The sequence below is a fragment of the Panthera pardus genome, unplaced genomic scaffold, assembly GCF_024362965.1.
Source record: "Panthera pardus isolate Hobbes unplaced genomic scaffold, ASM2436296v1 HiC_scaffold_11, whole genome shotgun sequence".
In the NCBI taxonomy this organism is placed as follows: Eukaryota; Metazoa; Chordata; class Mammalia; order Carnivora; family Felidae; genus Panthera; species Panthera pardus.
Genome location: NW_026526666.1, coordinates 27549226 through 27572183, shown reverse-complemented (window position 1 = coordinate 27572183; position 22958 = coordinate 27549226). Strand labels below are relative to the sequence as shown.

The 22958-nt window shown below is 38.0% G+C and overlaps 2 protein-coding genes across 9 annotated transcripts in view; one reads left to right on the top strand and one right to left on the bottom strand.

The window, feature by feature from the left end:
- FNBP1L (formin binding protein 1 like) overlaps window positions 1-10478 on the top strand; it is a 122382-nt gene extending 111904 nt beyond the window's left edge. For 3 of the 4 annotated variants that reach the window (XM_019457535.2, XM_053892334.1, XM_053892341.1), the window contains 5 exons: window positions 1867-1999; window positions 2376-2470; window positions 4581-4729; window positions 6145-6303; window positions 10154-10478. In XM_019457535.2, coding sequence (XP_019313080.1) covers window positions 1867-1999; window positions 2376-2470; window positions 4581-4729; window positions 6145-6303; window positions 10154-10179 — 562 coding nt within the window. In that variant the 3' untranslated portion in view covers window positions 10180-10478. Of the gene's footprint in view, window positions 1-1866; window positions 2000-2375; window positions 2471-4580; window positions 4730-6144; window positions 6304-7586; window positions 9876-10153 lie in introns of those variants that run through there. The other variant, XM_053892337.1, reaches the window with a different exon arrangement.
- Window positions 10479-16080: 5602 nt separating this feature from the next.
- BCAR3 (BCAR3 adaptor protein, NSP family member) overlaps window positions 16081-22958 on the bottom strand; it is a 114258-nt gene continuing 107380 nt past the window's right edge. For all 5 annotated transcript variants that reach the window (XM_019457539.2, XM_019457543.2, XM_019457541.2 and 2 more), the window contains 2 exons: window positions 19754-19966; window positions 16081-16702 (listed from right to left, as the gene is read on the bottom strand). In XM_019457539.2, coding sequence (XP_019313084.1) covers window positions 16524-16702; window positions 19754-19966 — 392 coding nt within the window. In that variant the 3' untranslated portion in view covers window positions 16081-16523. The remainder of the gene's footprint in view (window positions 16703-19753; window positions 19967-22958) is intronic.

Here is a 22958-nt window from a genome sequence, read left to right as displayed (position 1 = left end):
GAGGTGGTATCTCATTGTGGTTTTGCTTTGTATTTCCCTGATGATGAGTGATGTTGAGCCTTTTTTCATATGTTGGTTGGCCATCAGAGTGTCTTCTTTGGAGAAGCATCTATTCATATCTTTTGCCCATTTCTTTATTGGATTGTTTTTTGGGTGTTGAGTTTGATAACTTCTTTATAGATTTCAGATACTAACCCTTTATCTGATATGTCGTTTGCAAATATCTTCTCCCACTCTGTTGGTTGCCTTTTTGTTTTGCTGATTGTTTCCTTTGCTGTGCAGAAGCTTTTTATTTTGATGAGGTCACAATAGTTCATTTTTGCTTTTGTTTCCCTTGCCTCTGGAGATGTGTAGGGTAAGAAGTTGCTGCAGCTGAGGTCAAAGAGGTTTTTGTCTGCTTTCTCCCCAAGGATTTTGATGGCTTCCTGTCTTACATTTAGGTCTTTCATCCATTTTGAGTTTCTTTTTGTGTATGGTGTAACAAAGTGGTCTAGGTTCATTTTTCTGCATGTTGCTGTCCAGTTTTTCCAGCATGTGATAGTTATGTACTATAAAGTTATTGTGAGCACTGAATTCGTGAAGACTGAAATGGAAAATACAGGTTTAGGCTCCATTTAGCCTCTGGCCACAACATTTTCATCACCTGGTCAGTTATAACCTTGTTTTATGTGTGTTTCTATTTGAAGACTCATTATAATATATACTGTTGGTTTATTAACTTTGAACTCAGGGCTGATAGCACTGTAACTCATGCCTGAACAAAGTCTATCTAACCACATAACATTTTTTCCATAAGGCATCTCACAGCCTTCTTGCACTTAGAAACACTAGACAGTACTTCAGCACTACACTTAGGGGCTTATTTTAAAAAGAAAAAGCAATAAAGAGCACAGAATTAAAAAAAAAAAAGGCACTAGATGGACCCCGAAAAGGATACTTGTTCAGAGTGTCTAAAACTTAGGAAAGAAAGAAGGCTGAAATTACTTGAATCTTCTAAAGATAGGTGATATTAAAATAGTAGAGTCAATTATATTTCAGTAAAACTAGAAAGTAGAAGGGATCGTTTTCAAAAAGACGTATAAGATGAGATGAGAAGAAACCTCTGTCATTTTATGTAACACATTTAAAGGATGAGCAGAAGTTGAGAAAGAGCCACTGAAGGACATTATGAGACAGTAGAGGTGAGAAGAAAGGAAAAGAAAATGTAACTTCTAGGAAATTAAGAAGGAAAAGAGTTGTTAGCCAGTAATGTCAGATATTAGAGGAAGTCACAGTGCTGATTGAGGCATACATAACCTACAGTGGTGTGATTAGAGAAATGAGGAGGAGATGAATGAGCTGGGAGAGGGTCAAGTTAAAGATGTATTCCTATTTCTAGCATGGATGAGTGGGAGGCCAAAGATGCTGTGAACTAAGGAGGAATATATGTCTATGGAGGAATATAATGAATTTGATTTGGGACATGATGAGTTTAAGAATATTGAGGAATATTCTTCCAGTCCTTGATTAAACCTATATAAGTACAAAGACACATACGTGTGTGTGTGTATACACACACACAATATACATATATGTAATATATACTTACGTATGTTACATATATAAAATCTCATAAATGAGAAGCAAGAAATGAAAAATCTCTTTTTTTATTCCAAATGTTTTAAGACGGTCTTCATAAATTGCTCACTCTATACAATCATCTTTATGCACATTATCTTTAAACAGGTAATGTTTGACTATATTTAAAGAGATGTTATTACTCTCTTAAGATAGGCTACATGAGAGCCCCCCAAATCAAATGAAACTCTTTTATCTGGGAACATATGAAGTGAATATTTAATTCTGTGACTTCCTTCTCATTTTCAGAGAAGCACTCAACAAAATGAAAGATGTGTATGAGAAAAATCCACAAATGGGGGATCCAGGGAGTTTGCAGCCTAAATTAGCAGAGACCATGAATAACATTGACCGCCTACGAATGGAAATCCACAAGAATGAGGTAGGTTTGTTACTTTGCAGTTGTCTAAGACAAATTCATTTGTATAAACTTCATTATGATAAATTGATTTTTGCTACAATTTTATCTTCAAATATTTAATTTTAGGGTTACTATCTAAAAGAAAGGAATCATTATGGTCTATAGTCTTTAGAATTAGTCCCTCATTCAAGTTTTTCTTTTTAATTAAAACTTTATGTAAAACTAAACATTTATGCTTATCAGCTATGAAGTTGATCGTTGGTCAAACTGGAATAAAGGTTTCCATTCTCTAAGAATTACGTAATTATAAAAACTCAAAGCACATTTTAATTGTAGACTATCTTTTGAGCTTTTAAGAATACTTACTAAGCCCAGTTTTATTTATTTTTTTCCTAAGGCTTGGCTCTCTGAAGTTGAAGGCAAAACAGGTGGGAGAGGAGACAGAAGACATAGCAGTGACATAAATCATCTTGTAACACAAGGACGAGAAAGGTCACTTTTTGCATTTTATTTGTATTTTTTTCCCTCAAACTTTTTTTCACTTTTTTCTAAATTTCGTTCTAAATTTTGTACTAAAATTCATTCTAAATTCCATACGGTTCTTTTTCTTCTTCCTTGATGTAATGGGTTTGGCTTTTAATAGCGTTAGTCTTATGAACCTAAATGATTTTGTTTCTTTACAGTAGTTACACATAAAATATGAAATTTCCCATTGCTGGTTTGTTCTAGTTTGTCATGCATCCAAAAACAAAGGTATGAACATAGAAAATTTGTGGAGCTACTGTCTGAAGGCATAGGCTCCTCAGACCTGGGAAGATTCCCTTAAGGTTTAGATGGAGTTGGATGGCTTATGCCGAAGAAAAACTTAACTGTTAAATTGCTCAAAGTTTTGTGAAGGAAAAAACAATATTTTTAGTTTGAGTCAGAGCTTCCAAAAGGCATTTTGCTAAGTTTCCATGCTTTCATACCATTTGTGACAGTTTCCCCCTCTGTGTATATGTCTCTCCCCACTCTGCCCCCACTAAGAGCCAACAAATTAGAATTCTCCTTAGAGAAAATTTGAGAGATATAGTATCAAATCTTGGTTACTACTTACAGTGTAATTTGAGCAAGTCATTTTTAATGATCTCTGAGTCCCAGTTTCCTAAAATACAGAGATTAAGATCTCTATCATACAGGGGTGCCTGGATGGCTCAGTTGGTTAAGCGTCGTCTGACTCTTGATTTTAGCTCAGGTCATGAACTCCCCTTTTGTGAGATCAGCCTTGCATCGGGCTCTGCCCTGACAGCACAGAGCATGCTTGGGATTCTCTCCTCCACTTTCCCCTTCCCATTCTCTATCTCAAAAATGCATAAACTTGAAATAGAAAAATAAAATACCTATCATATAGCGTTATTAGTAATAAATGAAGTAATGTACATAGAGCACCTCATAATAAAATACCTGGGAACAGTATGTGCTTGAGAAATGTTAGTTCTTCCTTCTCAAACTCTTACCACTTTTTGAAAGAGTACCTGTATATCAAGAGAAACCCACATATATACTGGTTTTCTTACTAGTTAAAACCTAGATTAAAGTAATCTAATCTTTCTTGTTTGTGTTATTTAAGAACGTGGCTTTTAGGCATACTAAAAGTGCTTTTAATTTCTGATCATACAGATTTTCCATTATCTTGTTCAGTTATTTGATTCTTTAGCAAAATTATTAACATTTTTTCTCTCTTTGACTTAAAAATATTTTAAGGAAAAAGATGCCTATGGGTTTATCCGTTCTTTTGGATTTTCTGAGTTTTACTAACCTCCCTGTTAGCATGATTAATTGGAAGTTAACTTTATTAGGAGTCTTTTTGCTTTCAGTGACAATAAATATGAAAAGGGATTTTATTGGCTTGCTTTAGGGAGAGCTTGATCTAAGAGCTCAGATGATATCCGCAGGACTGTTTCTCTCCACCTCACAGTTCTACCTTCCATTATATTGGCTTCATTTGAAGGCTTCATATGGTGATCTTCCAAAGCACTGGGCTCATATTTCTCCAGGTCCAAGTCCAGTGGAAAAGGAAGGGAGGGAGCTTCTCTTCAGTCCTAAGGAAAAGTCTCTGTGGGTCTTTTGTATCTGACCAGGTTATAAGCCTACTCGTTAACTATTCACTCTGACCACACAAGTGCTGTGCTGAGACGGGCCCTCTCGAGCCAGGACAGAACTCCCCAGGAAGTCTGTGAACTGACCATGGGTCTGGGTGGGTCTCCTGTGGAATTTTAGGGTTCTTTTGCCAAAAGAGGAGGTGATAAATCCGGGATGATGAAAGGCAAGTATTCCCTACATTTCTCCATTTTATCTCTGGACCCAGTGATAGACCTATTTGTTGAATGCATGCCATATGCCTAGAACACTGTAATTTTTTAGTTTCAGGAACTTCAACAGAGAAGCATTTTGTATTGCAGGCAATTTATATATATCATAAACATTTAAGAAAATGAAGGCTTAATTTGAACTGTGTCATTGATATTTAGTTCTGTGAATTGATCCTGAGATCAACCTTCAGATAGCATGAAAAGTTTCCATCTTTGTGATACTTGATGAGATAAACTTCTATGTTTTATAGTCCTGAGGGAAGTTACACTGATGATGCAAACCAAGAAGTCCGAGGGCCACCCCAACAACATGGTCATCACAATGAGTTCGATGATGAATTTGAAGATGACGATCCCTTGCCTGCTATTGGACACTGCAAAGCTATCTACCCTTTTGATGGTATGATTTTCTTTTGTATTTGATAACATTGGTTCCTTAAAGTCTGTATACACTGAAACATGTACTTAGGTGTCCTTAGCTAAATAATACATTGTCAGAAAATTATAATTCCAGCTCATTAGTATGAATATTTTTGTTTAACTGTATTACAAATAGAGGTTTTTCTTTTATACATGACGCTGAAAGAAAATTACCGGTGTTATCAGCATCCTAGTACAGATTTTTATTTGACTGTCAACTTTGGTTGATACAGAATTTAATTTCCCCCAGAGATCTTACTAATGCTACATGTAATCACTAAATTTAAGCAGCTTGAGCAGGTGGCTCAGAACCTAGGAAGTGGAAGTCTAGTGGATGCCACTATAAGCTCTTCCTTGTAACTTGCTAACATTGAGAGACAGGTACAAGGCAAATGGCATAGCTAAATGTCCCTATTATAGCTTGACTCTGTACGTCATATTTTCTGGTGAGAAAAGGAGAGAATGTAGTAGCTTCTGACTATGCCATCCTTCCCCTGTGAGAGGTGGGGAGCAATCCCTGTGAGGGAAGGAAGACATTGTGGTTCTCTCTTGCAGATTTTTCTGCTTGTGGACTTGAAAAATCCTTTTCCTCAATTCTGAGGAGGAGAGTAACACTTTCACAAATAAATTGTTATAAAATGGCATATGACTTAAGGTCCTTCCCCACCCATCCGTTGTATTAGTTTTAAAGTTGAGTAAAGTTTTTAATTACTCCTCATTCTGAGAAAATAATACTGAATAAGGGCTTGCTATAATGTGACCTAGAGAATTTAACATGTTAAATGAAGACTGATTTGTGAAAACTGTTACTGCTAAGTGGGTTGGGAGTGGTTGGCAATGGGGAAGAAAGAGAGCCCTGAGGTTCATGAGGTTTTGAAGGAAGTTTGTGCTTTGTGGCTGTGACTATTCTGCTTTCACCGTCACCAGAGGTGAACCTGTGTTTTTGTCTGCTCTCTTTCAAAACTATATTCTTCTTTCTTCCCGCCCTCTCACAGTCTTAATATTTTCCTGATTTACACGTCATGAATTTTCTAGACAGCAGTGCCACTCAGATTTGGGAAAAGAGTTGGAGAAGTGAAATAGGAGTTAGAATATCCTGTAAAATCATATAATGTCATTGAGCTCAGATACTTCATCTGTTATATGGGGGTGATATTAATAATGCCAGTTTCTCAGGGCCACTGTCCAGTTCCAGGGAGATAATGTTATATATGAAAGTGTTGGATAAACTACAAAAGCATCATAGAGCTGTTGCTAATAAGATCTTGTCACTGGGCTCTTGGTTCTAGGTATGTTGAAATCTAGTAGAGTTTCATGTTGTTTTGTGTTGTATTTGTAACTTTTACTCGAAATTATTACTTTAATTACACTTGTGCTGTGAAAATTCTCATTTAGGACATAATGAAGGTACCCTGGCAATGAAAGAAGGTGAAGTTCTATACATCATTGAGGAAGACAAAGGTGATGGTTGGACAAGAGCTCGGAGACAGAACGGTGAAGAAGGCTACGTTCCCACATCATACATAGATGTAACTCTAGAGAAAAACAGTAAAGGTGCAGTAACTTACATCTAAACTAACCAGGCAGCTTTGTGACATGTGTGACATAGGAACAATAATGGAAAATGGAAACACATTCAATGGGTGGGAAAACATAAGAAAACTTAAAGAGCATCCAAGATACATTGTTCACTATGTGAGCTGAGTGTAGGCTCTATCTTAAAGATGTGAATAGTACCACAAGAAACCGTTCTCATGATGTTTTACCATTTGAGTGACATTGGTGTGAAGCTTAATTGATGCCTTTTGCTTTATGTCCTGCTTAAGTCTCTGTGAAAGATTTGTGCTTTTCTGCCTTATAAGTTATAGAATTTGATCTTTGGGCAGGAATCCATAGATAGAAAGCCCCCTTCACCCAACACACACTTTGCTTCTGAAAACACAGTGACTGTAGTGAATTTAAATAAGTAAAACTGCTCTGAAATGCTATAGAAAGCTGGCTCCCAAAAGAGTGGTTTAGCATAGGAGTTTGAGTTTTTGTAGCTACAGTTTTTAGGAAGGAAAGTCATAGTTGGCTTATTGAAAGAATAAGAAATACAGTCATTTTCATTTTCCTCCCTATTCTTTGCTTTGGTTTCCTAAAGGAAGAAAACAAGCACCTCAAACATAAATCTCTTTCAGTAGTAGGCTAATCAAGAGACCTGCAAAATAAGCCCACCTGGTCCAGCTCTTGAGTGAATAAAATGGTTTTCTTCTGAGACCTGAAAATATTTTCATCTAGTATACTACAAATTTTTAATAATGTATAAGCTTCCTTCCAAATTAATGCTTGTATTTTTCATCTTGAATATGTCTTTGGGGAAATACCGTTTTGGTGATTGTTTAGCATTTAGCAGTTATACGTAGGAAAATAGATTCTAAGTACACTGAGAGGAAATCTTGAAGGCAAGTCCTGGCAAATTTTACTTTGAAAACTTTTGACTGACTGGGTTGAATGACTATATCTTTATCACCATTTAGGGCATTTCCTCATTTTGGCTAAATCATCAATTCAAGATTATTTTTTCCCATTAATTTCAACAAGCATTTGTTGGAAATACTGTACCATAAAGGATTGTGCAGTGCTGGTCATGTGGGGAAGTAAAGTGAGGAAGCACTTAAGAGACTGGTCCTTTAATTTTGCTCATGTCCCAGATTTTTCTGGTGTTCTCACATAGCTGACTGTAAAATAATTTTAGGACAGACACTTTGGGGACAGACACTTTAAACTGAACACCCCTTTTGGTCTTACCAAAGGTCTTCAGTAATTGTTCTTTTCTTTTTCCTCCTGGACTACAGGTTCCTGAAGAGGGTTTCTGAGGAAATGGGCAAGATGTTGAAGGAGGTTACATGCAGCTGCTTTTAGGGGGAGGGTATTAGAGTTGTCAGGCTCAAACAGAGAGTGAGAGAAGCAAGTTGCATGAGTGCATGCAGACGTTTTTTGTTTTGTTTTTTTTTTTAAACTAACTTCATTATCATTTCCATACATTGTTTTAAAAAAATCACTGTAATACCAATCCTTAAATTGGTCATTCACAATTATTCACATAAAGGGAACAAGCCGAAAATGGCTAACCTTTTTTTTCCATTTCTTTTACTGATGTCTAAATCAGAAAGAATGCAGAGCTCTCATTAAATTTGTCTTCTCTTTGGCTGTCCCAACAGGACTGTCTATCCCAGCTCTGTTCTAATTGGCTTTTAGACCCGTCGTCTGTTAGAACCCTTGCCATTTGTCAGTGTCTGCCTGCGTCACCTCTGTGCCTGCTTAACATCCTGTTGCATGTCTAGAGTGATTGGGCTAGATTTTTCAGGCATGTCTTTATAATCCCTTGTTCTCGTCAAAGCCTTTGTTTTGTTTTACATTTGTAGTGCAAGTCACTTTGTCAGACATCTCCAGCACTAATGTTTCCATCCTAGTATTCGTGTACGCTGCTATAACTTCCCCACTACAAACATTCCAGTTTGGGCATGATGAAGAAGTAGTTTGTGGACCTGAAGTGTCTGTGATAAGAAAAAGAAAACATCTCTGCTCTAGCCTACAGCCCGGTTGAAAGAACTCTGAAACGTGATCCATCTTCACCTCAGTCTGGGAAGAATCTATAGTCAGCACTGAAATCCTGGCATAATAAACACACAAGATCCTCACCACCTCAAGACACAGGACTGTTGTCAGAAGTCAGCTGCTTCCATTCAAATGCTGCCTTAAACTAGAGTGCCTAAACCTGTCGATTGCCAACACTACCACTACAGTATCCCACAAAGGGCTTTATGTGTCAGCTCGGTGCGACCTCCTTTAACTCGGCAGCGCTGCCACGGGTGCCGATGTAGCCTTGGTAGGTGGCTTTTAGAGCTCTACCATGTGTGATGGTGCATCTTCAAATTTATGCATCAGACTAAAGACATGTCCAAGTCCATTTTACTTTACTCAGTGTTTTTAGGAGAAGTTTTATGGACTTCCCCCCCCCCCCCGCCTCCCCATTGTGTTTTAATTTGGGGTGACCATGTTCTTATTAAAATGGTAGTCTGTTTCCAAGTGATGCTTTTGTTTCAGCCAGATAAAATTTAGTGAAACTTTGTAATGATCTATGTGCACTTTTACTTGTACAATGGAAATTCCTGTATGTTTATACTTGTAAATATAATTGTTGTTAGTGCGCCTGTTGCTCATGTTGTCCTGCCTCGCATTTGTGATTCTGTTAATGACTTGTATCTTAACTAATTTCTTAGTAGTGTTTAATAGGGAGATGGGCATGGGTGGGGGGATATTTGTACCACAGAAGCTTCATTAATTTTGTTCTTTACTGTTTTGAGGGAAGAAAGAACGTGAAATGGGTCTGTGTATTATTGGATTTTAAGCAATATTTTAGAAGCTGTGTGACTGCTTTAATAATTCTTTCCCAGTGTTATTTGAATCCTACTAGCAGTTATACTAAAGCTGAATGACAATTGTGTGAAAGTTAATGCCTTCATAAGATCAAGTGCACCCCTGTTACACAGCTGACATATAGCGTATTACCTTTGAGGCTAGTAAACTATGAAGTTTAGATTTTGAATCTCTTTACAGGGTTATTTATATAATGTGACATTATTCAATACTGACAGACTACATAAAGTAGTTTTAAAATCTAGTGCTATTTTTATTTTAAAGGTTAGCAATGAGGAGGAAATGTGATCTGGCTGTGTTTGTCCTCTGTACAAAGCCTGAAGTGCTTGTGTTTTTTTGGCTGACGGCCACAGAGGGCAAAGTTTAAGGCTTTCTTGTAAGGACTAACTGTTCTTTTCAGGCTACTGTTTGTTTTTCTCAAAGCAGGATTTGCTTCCGTAGGAGGCAAGGTCCTTCACGTGGCATAGTGCAACCTGTACGTGGGTTATTACAATAGGACAGACATTTGTACTTGCACAGTTTAAATCATTCTTAAATCATTCTTAAATTTTGAACATGTGAATTGTCCAAAAGAAATCTTTAATTTTTCAGTAATTTTTACTCTTTTTGTGCACATGTTGATTTCTTAATGGTAAATGCTTTGTTTAAGATAGTGTTCTCTGTTGAGAATATTTTCATGGAATAAAACAATCTTTTCATGGTCAGTTAAGGTGTATAGTGTGTTATCTATCTCTTACTCCTACGTGAACTAAAGAGATGTCATGATTTTGTTCTTGGGTGTGCTAAATGCCTGATGATACAAAGTAGATGACAAGTTCTATAAGTGGAAGCATCTGTGTGGAGTGACTTTTTTTGCAAAGCAGTTTTGGAAATTTTATTTTAGTTTCTTTCAAGCTTTCCTAAAGGGGGGGGAAGCTGTTTCTTTAGAGTAAATTTAAATTGAGTGTGGTAATTTGAACTTTTTATCTTTATTCTACTGTAGCTGTGTTGCACAAACTTTCCTTTTAAACTGTCTTCTCCTCTGCGTCCATAAGAAGTGACCCTACGCCACATACCTCAGTCTGCCCACAGGCTGGACAGCATTTACTGTGCTTCTGCTTGAATTCCTGGTCAGAGAGCACCTGGTCTTCCTGGCATTTCAAAACATGGGAAGGTATCGTTTGCTACAGTTAGTGTCACATCTGTTGTTTTAGGTAATCTTAATTGCAGAAGATTCAGCTTTTTAAAGGGGCAAATATGAAGCTATGACTGTTAACTTCTAGAAACCCCAAAAGAGAATAAAACTCAGGGTTAATCCTGAACAAGGAGGGGTCTCTGTTGTTGTGATTAATAGAGATCTATGCCAAGCTTGGAAGTGGCAGGAAAACAGTGTCAGTAACAAAAACTCAAAACAATGAAAAGGGCTTTTGCTATCTGAACTGAGATCAGGGAAGTCAAATCCAACTTGCTAGGGAAAGATAACATCCCTGTAACAATCTCAAGAGGAAAATGATCTCCAGACTTGTTGAAAAGGATAGATTTTCTTTGTGAGAAGCTATTAGTTTAGACAAAAAAATCTAAAGAAACACCAAACCTATTTCAATGAGCTCATCATATACCTGGGGTCAAATGCATTCCTGAGTATAGTTACTGTGAGTAAGAAACTACAGAAAATAGAAGAGGTGCCAAAAGATTAGAGATGGAAAAATACAGGTGAGGAGTAAGTTCTGAAAAGTTTGACAACTCTTAAAAGTACTTGACAATTTTGTCAGCATTTAAGAGAAAGTGTGATGGACAACTGACCTAGATCCTAAGCTGAGAACAGGCCACATCAAATTAACCTCATTCCTTTCTTTAGATACAACTGGGAAACTCAACAGACATAAATGTCTTGACTCCAGCACAGTTTCAGCATTTGACAGAATTTCTTACTCATTCTTGTAAGGTGGTGATAGCATTATTGTAGAAAATGGGAGCTCACAATAAAGCTGACTTGGTAAACCCAGAATATCAACCCCGAGGAAAACTTCTTGTGGAAGATATGTATGAACCATACATAATAAATGTAAATCTGCCACCCAACTTAAATAGAAAATTCCTCTTCCTCTCCTTCAAGGATAACCACTATCCTGAATTTCTTTGTTTTTCTTAGTTTTACCACAAGGGTATTTTTTCCAAAACGTGATTAGCTTTCCATGTTTTTGCATAAAGTATAACGAATATAAGTTCCAGTACATGGAGGTTTATCTCAAAAACCACACGTGATACTTTGTGATGCATTTCTGGTTTGAGCACTGGGGACAAAGCTGAAGGACTTACAGTAGATTTACTATTATTTCAAGTGTTGGGGAATCTTATCTGATTTTGTAAGCCCTTGAGTGGGAAGAGGAACCTGGGCAACCAATCTAAAGAGGATCTCGTCTGTTCATCCTCCCAGAGAAATGCCTCATCCTGCTGAAGGGCAACATGTGTCTAAGCTCTGGTAGCAGCTGGGAAGATTGGAAGGGAGTGTGGCAGGCAGGCACAGGTGTTTAGGGACATAGCCCCTTGTGGTGCAGTAATGGCCCTTTAGTTTTTTTTTTTTTTTTTTTTTTTTTTTTTTTTTTAACATTTTGGCAACTTGTTCTGTGGTGGAGAGTGGCCTGTCGTGTGCACTGAAGAGGCATGAGGCTAGTGACTCTTCCACGATTCTCCTACCCAGAAGAGTATGCTCTAAAGCAAGTGATAACATAACTGCTCTTTTCTTCCCTCTCTTCCCTTGGCTGATCTCCAGACAGGAGTATCATGTTGTTTGCCCTCCCCATCTCTACAAGTTCACCCTTCTTGACCTAACCAAGCTGCTCATCCAACCATTGTTTCTTGGTTGGCCAATGCAGGGGCTGGGGGCAGTTTTGGGTATGAAATGAGACAGAAACACAAGTTTCCAGTTCCAGCAACCAAGATCATCAGTCCCCACCCAATTAGCCCCGTCTTCTCACCCTTTATCTCTAGTTGGGAGCACCTGCCACTAGCTCTTGGCATATAGCCAGCACCCAGGTGGTACTATCCTGTCTGTTAAGATGGGGATCAGCTGCATGTCCCTTCTCTTCAGGTGCCAAACAGCATATTCGTTAATGACTACCAATTGAATGGGGTAAGTCCTTGGAAGAGTTTGCATCCGCATATGAGGGTATCATTTAGCTGGTGGGAGCCATGTCAAAAAAATTCTACCAACCCACCTGTTGAAACAAGTGATTTGGAAATTATTAGTGATTGCTGAATGATTTGTGCTACTTTCATCACTTGATAAAGTTTTATTGTGTAGTTGGTTTATTTAAAGAATACAAGGGTTGGGTCCCCTGGGTGGCTCAATAGGTTACACATCCGACTTCGGCTCAGGTCACGATCTTATGGTTGGGGAGTTTGAGCCCCATGTCAGGCTCTGCTGACATTTCGGGGCCTGGAGCCTGCTTCAGATCTTGTGTCTCCCTCTTTCACTGACCCTCCCCTGCTTGCGCTCTGTCTCTTTCTCAAAAATAAGTAAACATTAAAAAAAATAAAGGGTTTATTTTCTTGATTTACACATTGACATCTATTGTTGATTCATATATGAATTATATATTAAGATTTAAATATTTTGAATATTGCATGGTATCTTCTGAGACTTGGTTTTTCACTCAGAGCTCTAAGATTTATCCATGTTTATGCATAGTTCATTTTAGTGTGTATAATTCATTTTAGTGTGTATAGTATTCCATTATATAAATACACAATTTATCCATCCTCTTGATGGACAATTGGGCTATGTCCTGAATTTTGCTTGCATAAACAATGCTGCTGTGCACATTCTATGCATGTTTACAGATACAAGAGTTCTGTATTGCTAGTTTATGGGTTATATTTATCTTCAGTTTTAAAAAAAAAAATGCCACATTTTTCCTTCACAGTGATTATAACAGTTCTACATACCTACAACTTGTATATCAAGGTTACTTAGGCTCCATATCCTGGCCAATTTTTGTCATTTCGACAGATGAAAATGGTATGTATCTTTAATTTGCCTTTCCTTGTTTATTGATGAAGTTAAACATACTTTGCATTTTCTGTGAAAAGCCTGTTTATATCTTTTGCCCATTTTTTTCTGGTTATCTTTCCATATCTATTCATGGGAATTCTTTATGTATTAAGGATGCTAATTAGTTATTTTGCTGTGTAGCATAATAAAACTGGCTTAGTTTCTCAGGAGGCTGCAGTCAAGGTGTCAGTCACATGTTGTTGGCCAGCCTCAGGACCTTGCCGTGTGGATTTCTTCATAGGGATGCTCAGAACATGGCATCTTGCTTGCCTCAGGAATCCAAGAGAAAAAGACAGAAGCTGTAGTTTTTGTAACCTAATCTCAGGCATGATACAGCATTACTTCTGCCCCATGTACTTGGTAATGCAGAGCAAACCTGGTACAGTGTAGGAGGGGACAACAGAAGGGTGTGAACACCAGGCTGCAGGGACGGTCAGTGACCATTGTTGGAGGCTGCCTACCATACTAATCTTTGGTTAATTTCATGTCTTTTTAGTAACATCTCTTTGTTCTTTCAATTTATGACCTCTTTTGATGAGTAGAAGTCTGTTTTAATGTAGATTGACCAATCTTTTATATTTAATGTTTTCTGTCTAGTTTAAGAAATTCATCCTTGATTCAAAGTAAAAAGGATATTCTAGATTTCCTTCTAAATGTGTTATAGTTTTGCCTTTCGCATGTATGTTATTTTGGTGTATGATAGGAGGCAAGGGGCTGTTTTCTTCCCTTTCATTTGCTTAACCAGTTGTCCAAGAATTATTTAAAAAGTCATCCTTTCCCTCACTGATTGCCAAAGTTCTGTCATTTATCAAATTTCCAATGACAATTTAATTACTGTAGCTTAATAATCAGCTTTTAGATCTAGTAGAACAGATTCTCCCCTCCCTCCATCTTAACTTCCTAGGATGGTGTTGACTACTTCTAGCCATGTAAATTTTAGGAAAACCTTATCAAGCTTGAAAAATCCTGTTGGATTTTGATTGGGATTGCATTGAGCTTATAGGTCATTTTAAGAACTAGTATCTCTGATACCAAATTTTGAAATCTAGGAACATGATGCTCCCGTTCATTTACTTTTCTTCAGATGTTTAAAGTTAAAATTTTTTTTCACCAAATTCTTGTACATCTTTTGTTAAAACCATTCCTAGGTATCACATTTTTTTTGCAAATGTTTTAATACCTTGTTATAAAGTATACGTTCAGAGAAATGCATAAAACTTAAATGTAAGCTTAAGTTACTAGAAAGTCAACACTTGGGTCTGGAAATACAACATTACCAGCACTCCAGACTCCCAATGTGTCCTCCTGATCACAACCTGTTCTCCTATAATTATCCTGACCTTTTCTAACGCACTTTACTTTTTTATGTATTTTTTTTTTTATGCTTTATGTTTTATATTTTTTATGCTTTATGTTTCTTAGAGTATAAGGTGGTTTTGTGTTAAATCTAGAATGCTCTTTTAACTGGCAGGTTCAGTGTATTTATGTTTGTAATGATTATTGATAAATTTGGACTTATTTCTGTCATTTTTGTGCCTGCTATTCATCTCAGTTTACTGTCTCTTTACATATATATTTTTTTGTTTTCTCCATTTCTTCTTCCACTGTTTGAAACTTTGACCCTAATTTTTCTTAATAGCATTTACCCTTGACATTCTATATACTTAAAGCTAATCAGTATGTTTAATTCTTCTACCGATGAGAGGAATAACACTTGATCAGAACTCTAGTAACGAATCTCCCCATTCCTGGCTTATGTTGTTTTAACTTTTCAACCTCACATGGTAGACACTGTTGTTTTAATATACCTAAAAGCCTACCAGTTTCTCTGCTTGACAGTCCTTAAGTCTCCACCCTTTCTTCTAGATGAATTGCTTCCTCCCCACCCCACTTTCTTTCCTTCTGGAACTGTTAGCACAGAGCCAGACTCGGGTCCCGAACTCATTGAACCACGTTGAGTTTGATCTGAGCCAAAGTTGGATGCTTAACTGAGCCACCTAGGCGCCCCTCTAGTTGCTCTTTTAAACTATGGCTTTTTTTTTTTTTTTCCCACCCCAGGGCATTTGGGGCTGCTGTGGGCTAGGGGCCTGGGGCTCACCAAGGTGGCAGGCCGGCTATGGTGCCAGGACCATGTTCCTATCTGCACTGTTAAGGTGAAAGGGAAACAATGGTGCTTAGTCTCTCTGACCCAGAGAGTTCCAGCAGCTCCCCAACTATTTGGCAGGGTGCTAGGGCTAGTTCATGTTCTAGTAGCCCTTTTAAACCATGGCACTTTTTTTTTTTTTCTGTGCCCCAGGGCAAACGAATCTGCTCACGGTTTTTCAGTACCATCCTTCTTCACTGCAGTTCGCAGCTTTGGGGGTGTGTGTGTGTTGGGGGGGGTCCCCTTTGTTACTGTGTCACCATTCCTCTTGCTGTTCTCTGTGTGGTTTCTACCTCTTGTTGAGCAGAAGCTGTTCAGTCAGCTCTCAGTTCTTTAGGAGGAATTGCTCTATAAATAGGTGTAAATTTGGTGTATCTGTGGAAGAGGTAAGTTCAGGGTCTTCCTGTGTTGCCATCTGGGACTGGAAGCTCACAGTCCCATTAGTTTCAAATGCATTGATGTCATGAAATATACTAACATCTGGGTACCTACTTTATATCAGGTGCTGTGTTGCACACAGGATGTGAGGAGGTTAACCTGACCAAAGTCAACTGCTAGCAAACACCACAGGTCTACCCTATATAACTATTCACTCTGTCTCCCAGGCCGAACCTTAAATTCTTCATCCCACATTCATTAATTTTGGTTTATTAGGATATAGTCTCTAGGGAAGAAGGTAGGAGATAAGATTATTCTATGCTGATGAGTTGTTTATTAAAGAGACTAGATACAATTGTTTCACAAAAAGATATATTTTCATTTGACTATTTACATTTCTCATATTTAAAGAATATCATACAACTGATACCTTCTGAAATGTTTCATGCTTTTAAACTCTGTTCTATTTACACTTATCTGACAAGAAATTTAAAATGGTCAAACGCCTCAGTAATAGAAAGCAACCAGCCAACATAGCCAGATCTTCTCTTAAATTTGCTGATCAACATTAGCAATAGTTACCTTCATAATAAATTATCTTCATTTTAAAATCAGTAGTAATTTTAAACAATTCATAAATAAGTGTACTCTGTGCAATTTACATGTTTAATATCCTGTGGATACTAAAAGCTTGTATACTGTCAGATTTGCACATTGTTACTTTATCAAACAATAAGCCTTCCCAAAGAAGAAACTGGAGAAGCTTGAAATAATATCCTAAGGTATTCTCGAGAGTTATCAAAGCTCTGCCTGCTTTACTGGAGGAGGTTCCAATTTACGTGAGAGGGCAGTTAAAATCTGGTTGAATTTCTCATATCTTTCTGTCTGATTGACTTGTGCACCTTTGCTGCCCCATAGCAATCGCATTTGAAATTCAGTCTTGAAGATTTCACTCATTTCTTCATCTGGTTGAAAACCTAATATAAAAAGAGAACAGTTAATTCAGTTTTCGAATACAGACTGAAAGACTGACTACTTGCATAAGGTAGGTAGGATCAAAATGAACTTCATCTTGTATCAGAACTTTAAGAAGAGCCCCAAGGAAAAATCCAGGCTCTGTTTTCCATAAGGGAAAGGCAGAGCTCCATGGGTCAAGGACCTGAGCACTTTCAGAGAAGGGATACCAAGGAGACTCACTAAAACAGGACAGAATAAAATTGGTGTGCACAAGCCACTGTGGGAAAGTGTTTAAAGTACCTTGTTCTGTTTTTACAGCTTTCTTGATGTACAGTTTACGTGTCATGATTCTGCACAGTTTGATTTAGAATACCCTGTACAAGTTGTAGAACCATCCCCACCACTTTTAGAATATTTCCGTCACCCTCAGAAGTTACCTAGTGCCTCTTTGCTTTCTGTTGCTATTGTTTCACCTACAGATTTGATAGAAATGGAAACCTACAATGTGGCCTTTAGGTCTGGTTTATTTTGCATCATGTTTTTGAGAGTATTCCATGTTGTTGCCTGTTATCAGTTCATTCCTTTTCACTGCTGAGTAGTATTCAGTTATACAGACATTCCACGTTTTGTTTATCCATTTACCAACTGATAGATTCGGACTGTTTCCAGTTTCTGGCTGTTATGAATACTGTTGTAAACATTTGTATATAAGTCTTTGCGCGGACATGTGTTTTCTCTAGTAGAGGAATTACTGGGGCATATGGTAAATCTATGTTTATTTTAGAGAAACTGTCAAACTCTTTTCCAAAATGGTTGTACCATTTTATATTCTCACCAGCTCCAGCTTCCCCACAAGCTGCCAAATCTTAGTATTATCATTCTTTTTAAATTGTAACCATTCTAGACAGTGTGTATTATCTCACTGTGGTTTAAATTTATATTTCCCTAATGACTAATGCTTTGAACATCTTTCTATGTAGTTATTTGTCATTTGAAGATCTGCTCAGGTGTAGCGTCTTTTCAAATCTTGTTTGTCTTCTTAATGAATTCTAAGAGTACTTTATACAGTCTAGATATAAATCCTTAATTGGATAAATGTTTAACAAATATCTTCTTACAGTCTGTGGCTTGCCTTTTTACTCTCTTAATGGTATCTTCTGAAGAGCAAAATTTAGAATTTTGATTCATCAGCATTTTTTGGTGTGGTTCAGGCTTTTTGGGTCCTAAAATAGCTTTGCTAATCCAAGGCCACAGTGAATTTTCCCTATGTCATCTTATAGGAGCTTTATACTTTAGCTCTTACATTTGGGTCTATGATCCATTTTGGATTAATTAATGTATATGGTATGCAGTAAAGATGATTCATTTTTTCTTTTGCATATCATATCCAATAGTTCCAGCACCATTTGTTGAAAGACTAAATCCAATGAATTTCATTGGCACCTTTCTCAAAAATATATTGACAGCCATATGTGTGGATCTGTTTCTTGACTCTCTCCCTCTGTTTCATAAGAGAAGATCTGCTCTACTTAAAGCCAAGAATATTCAGTCAACTCTATTAGTGAAGTAGAGACCAACAGCCAAAGAGTCAGACAGGCTGTGGTTCTCATCTTTGATTACTTATGGCTTAATCCGCTCTGTCCTTAAATATATCTCTACCATCTAGATTTATAGGATCTTTGTGGTTAAGAATAGAAGCCTTCTTTGTCCATCCTTCCATGTGAAGCCAGAATATCTTTGACAGATAACATCCTGGAGGCCAGATGATGACTTCCATTCATTCAGTTAACATGCTTTGAGTCCCTGCCTTGGGCTGGGTATTTGTTAGTTGAGCAGATCTCTGCTCCTACTGGGTTCATAGTTACTTCCAGCAATGGGAACTTGCTATATAAACCTGTAGCAGGATTAACTGAGAAATACCATTAGATACCTTTAAAGTGATTTGCTATAGAGCAGCTTAAAGTGCTTTTCTCAAAACCCATTCTAATATATTGGCTTAGGCAACATCTAGGGTAGTATAGTTATTACCCTTGTATAAATAGGCACTCTAATATCTGGTGAATTGAATTATGTGCTTTTATTTTTTTAATCCTACACTGCCAACTGTGGAGAACTTTCTGAGGAAAAACTTGAAACAGGTATGTAGTTCTTAAACCTACAGCAGATACAGTATAAATTGTTTAGACCCAAATTCTGGTTCTGAAGCAACAACTTTGCTTTATGGTGAAATAAATAGGCCTCTCCTGCCCTATATAATTTTTTCTTAACTTTGTGGATATAACTTTGGGCCCTTGAGGAATTTCAGAAATACAGTGAAGAAGAGAAAATAGTCATTCCTGATAACCACCTTGAGTAAAGCCTTCTTTCTCGTACCTGCTTCCTAAATGGTCTTTTTGCCTACAAGCCTTCAGCCCTCCAGCCTCCCACACACAGATGCAAAATTTAAAATAAATCTGACCATGTCATGACACTCTCCCATGTTTAAAACCCTTAACAGACTCTTTCTCAGCTGCAGTCCTACAGGGAAGGCCTTCCCACCTCCATCCACCTCCTTCAGTCTAAGTGGTCATTACTTAAGGCACACTTTACATGAATCCAGACGTAAGTACTGGTGGTTTATATTTCTCTCCACGCTGTCTCTGCAGTGCCTTTACCTGTGTTGGACCCTCTGATGCTAAAAGCAGGGGAGCTCACCTCCCAGTGTGACTGGGAAGAAACAGGAATGAAGATAAATGAAGTCACACAGAAGTCTAACTCCCCATATTGGCCCATCACATCTTCAAATAGCTCTGATCAGGAGTTCTAATGGTAGGTAGGCTGACCAATTCCTTGTTGACCCTTTCTCTCAGCTTATTCTATGCCACTGACACAACCGAACACATAAAAAAGGATAAACAGGACTCAAGTCACTTAGAGATTAAGAGAAAGTAAGGATTCATCGTAAGAAATGGAATTTCATGCCTTAATCTTTCCTATTTGGTCTTTTCCTGAGACCATCCATGCTTTTTCAAAGTTCCTTCATTCTAATCACTCTGCAGAGTAGAGAGTGGCCTATAGAACATAGCTCTTACCTTCCAAGATCCTCTCGGCGTTCATCCGGTAGCTGTCTGCAGCCTCTGCCATGAGACGGGCTGTTGCCAAGTGGTTCAGCATAATCTCACAGCTTTCGTCATTTTTTTCCCACATGTCAGTTCCTTCAAAAGTGACCTCCTGGCGCTCCATTAAGGTCACAAGAGGCATCAATAGTGGGACTGATATTTTGTTGGGGGGAACACACGTAGACTCTGAAAAACAGGATAAAGTTTTCTATGTTGTATTCTTTTTTCCAAGTTAAGCAAAGACAGTTCCAATTCAAGATGGTGACGTAGGAGGAGCCTGTGCTTACCTCCCCCCAGTGGACACACCCAACTCTGCAGGTAAATATGGAAATTCCTCTGGAAAAAAACTAAAAACTGAGCAACTCCTACATATCAGGTGAACAAAACGTGGTCCACATTGAAGCAGGTAGGAGAGGTCAGGACCCAGTCTTGTCATAAACCCCAACCCTGGCACAGCAACCCACAATTGGGAGAGAACTCAAAACTTGCAGCCTCCCTGCGTTTAAGACCTGCACCAAAGAGACAAGCCCCCAAAACATCTAGCTTTGAAAATCAACCCTGCTACATCCGCAAGACCCACAAGTCTGAGACAATCTGAGAAAGAGCTCTTAAAGGGCTTGTGTGCTCAGACTCACCTGCCCCACGGCTCACCATGGAGTTAGCCAATTAAGAGGGGCTCATTTGCTAATCTTGAAGAGTTGGTCGGAGGAGCAGGCATTAATTTAGCACACAGCCAGGGATCCACTGGCTGGCAGGCACCATCTTCATGTTCTTCCTCTGCCTTGTTCTAGCCGGCAGGTGCCATCATTTTTTCTTGCTTCCTGTGGGCACCATCTATATGCTCTCCCTCTGCCAAATTCCAGAGTGCCAGTATCTCCAGAGGGGAGATTTTACATACATCTGGTGTCTCCATTTTTGTGGCTGTTCCTCATGATACATCCCTGACCACTTGGCTCTGAAGGCCAGAGGGACTTGTGATTCTGTGTCTCACAACTGTAACAACCGGAGAGACAGGCACCCCTAAGCCACAGCACAGACAGCCGACTGAGACACATCCCCAGTCTTTCTGGGAAAGAAGCCTATTTGCTTGTCCTGGAGCTTTGGCCCGAGGGGTGGGCTTCATGTTTGGCACACAATTGGGGCCTACAGAGATGCTCCCAGATAGTGTAGGGTTGTGGACACTATCTTTGCACTTGCCTTCTGCCTTGCTATAGCTTCCTGATACCTCTCAGAAGGGAGCTAGCTAATACATTTCTCTGAAGCCCTTTTTTTTGCAACTGTCACCCAGGAGACACCTCCAGATTACCTGGCTCTGGTGGACAGTGGGGCTTATGCTTGCATTCCCACAGGATTATATATATTTGCATAATTTAAAAAACTGATGCCTGAGGGTCTGGCTTCCAACTGACCGAATCTAGGTGCTGAGACCCTCCACTTTGGGACACTGACAGGTCTTGACATATCCGCAACTACTGGGAGCCATGAAATATAGAAAAAAGACTGCTTGGACAAACACAAAGGTTAGACAACCAAGAACTAGGTCTGGGTTGAATGATAAGGTTTATCTCCTACATGAGGCCACTTCTTCAAGCCTGAGAGAGGTGGCTGTTTGAAGAAACAGGAATATGTTCCAAATGAAAGAACAAAACACAGAAGAAACCTTAATGAAATGGTGATAAGTAATTTACCTGATAAAGAGTTCAAAATAGTGGTCATAAAGATGCTCACTGGATTTGGGTCAAGAATAAACACAGTGAGGACGTCAAGAGATAGAAAATATAAGTACCAAACAGAAGTCACAGAGCTGAAGAAAACTGAAAATTACATGAGAGGGTTTCAACAGAATAGATGGAGCAGAAGGAAGGAGTAGTGAACTCAAAGACAAGACAATGGAACTCATACAATCAGAGCAGCAAACAGAAAAAAAAAAAAAAGAAAAACGTGAATATAGTCTTCTTGATGACATTCCATAACTCCCTTAAACTAACATTTGCATTATAGGAGTCCTAGAAAAAAAGAGAAAGGGGCAGAAAACTTACTTGATGAAATAATGGCTGAAAACTTCCCTAACTTGGAGAAGGAAATAGACATCCAGATCTAGGAAAGCCCAGAGAGTTACAAATAAGACCCACCCAATTAAATTGTCAAAAGTTAATGAAAAGGAAAAAATCTAAAAAGCAGTAAGAGAAAAACGTGTAATGTACAAGGGAACTACCATAAGAGTCTATCAGCAGACTTTTCAGCAGAAACTTTAGCAGCCAGAAGGGACTCACACAATATATTCAAAGTGCTAAAAGAAAAAAAAACTTCCAACCCAAGTATAATCTATCTGGCAAAGCTATCATTCAGAATTGAAAGGGAAAGAAAGAGATTTCTAGACAAAAGATAAAGGGGTTCATCACTACTAAACTGGCTGTACAAGAAATGTTAAAGGGACTTCTGTAAGCTGAAAAGAAAGGGTGTTAATTATTAACAAAACATATAGAAGTACAAATCTCACTGATAAAAGTAAATAGTAAAGATGGATTAATCACTAATAAAGCTAGTATGAAGGTTAAAAGACAGAAGTGGTAAAAAGATGTATAATGTGACATCAAAAACAAAACGTGTGGGAGGTAAAAATGTAGAGATTTAGAATGCATTCAAACTTAAGTTGGTATCAACTTCAACAGTAGACTCTTATAAATTGTTAAACGTAAGCCTCAAGGTAACCAGGAAGCATAAACCTACAGTAGACACACAAAAGATAAGGAGAAAGGAATCCATGCATATCACTAAAGAAAATCATCAAGTCACTAATGAGGTGAACAAGAAAGGGGCAGAGAGGAATGATAAAACAGAAAATAATGAAAGCAAGTAATGAATGAAAACAATGAAAAATGGCAAAAAGTATACCAATCAATAATTAAATGTAAATGGACTAAATTTTCAAGACATACAGTGACTGAATAGATAAAAAAAAAAAAAAAAAAAAAGACCCATCCTTATGCTTCCTACAAAAGACTCACTTCAGATATAGGTACACATACAGACTGAAAGTTGAAGAGATGGAAAAAGATAATCATGCAAGTGGAAACCAAAACAAAGCTTGAAGAGCTATACTTATACCAAATAGGCATTAAAATGAAGACTGTAATAACAAACAAAAAAGAGCATTACATAATGGTAAAGAGATCAA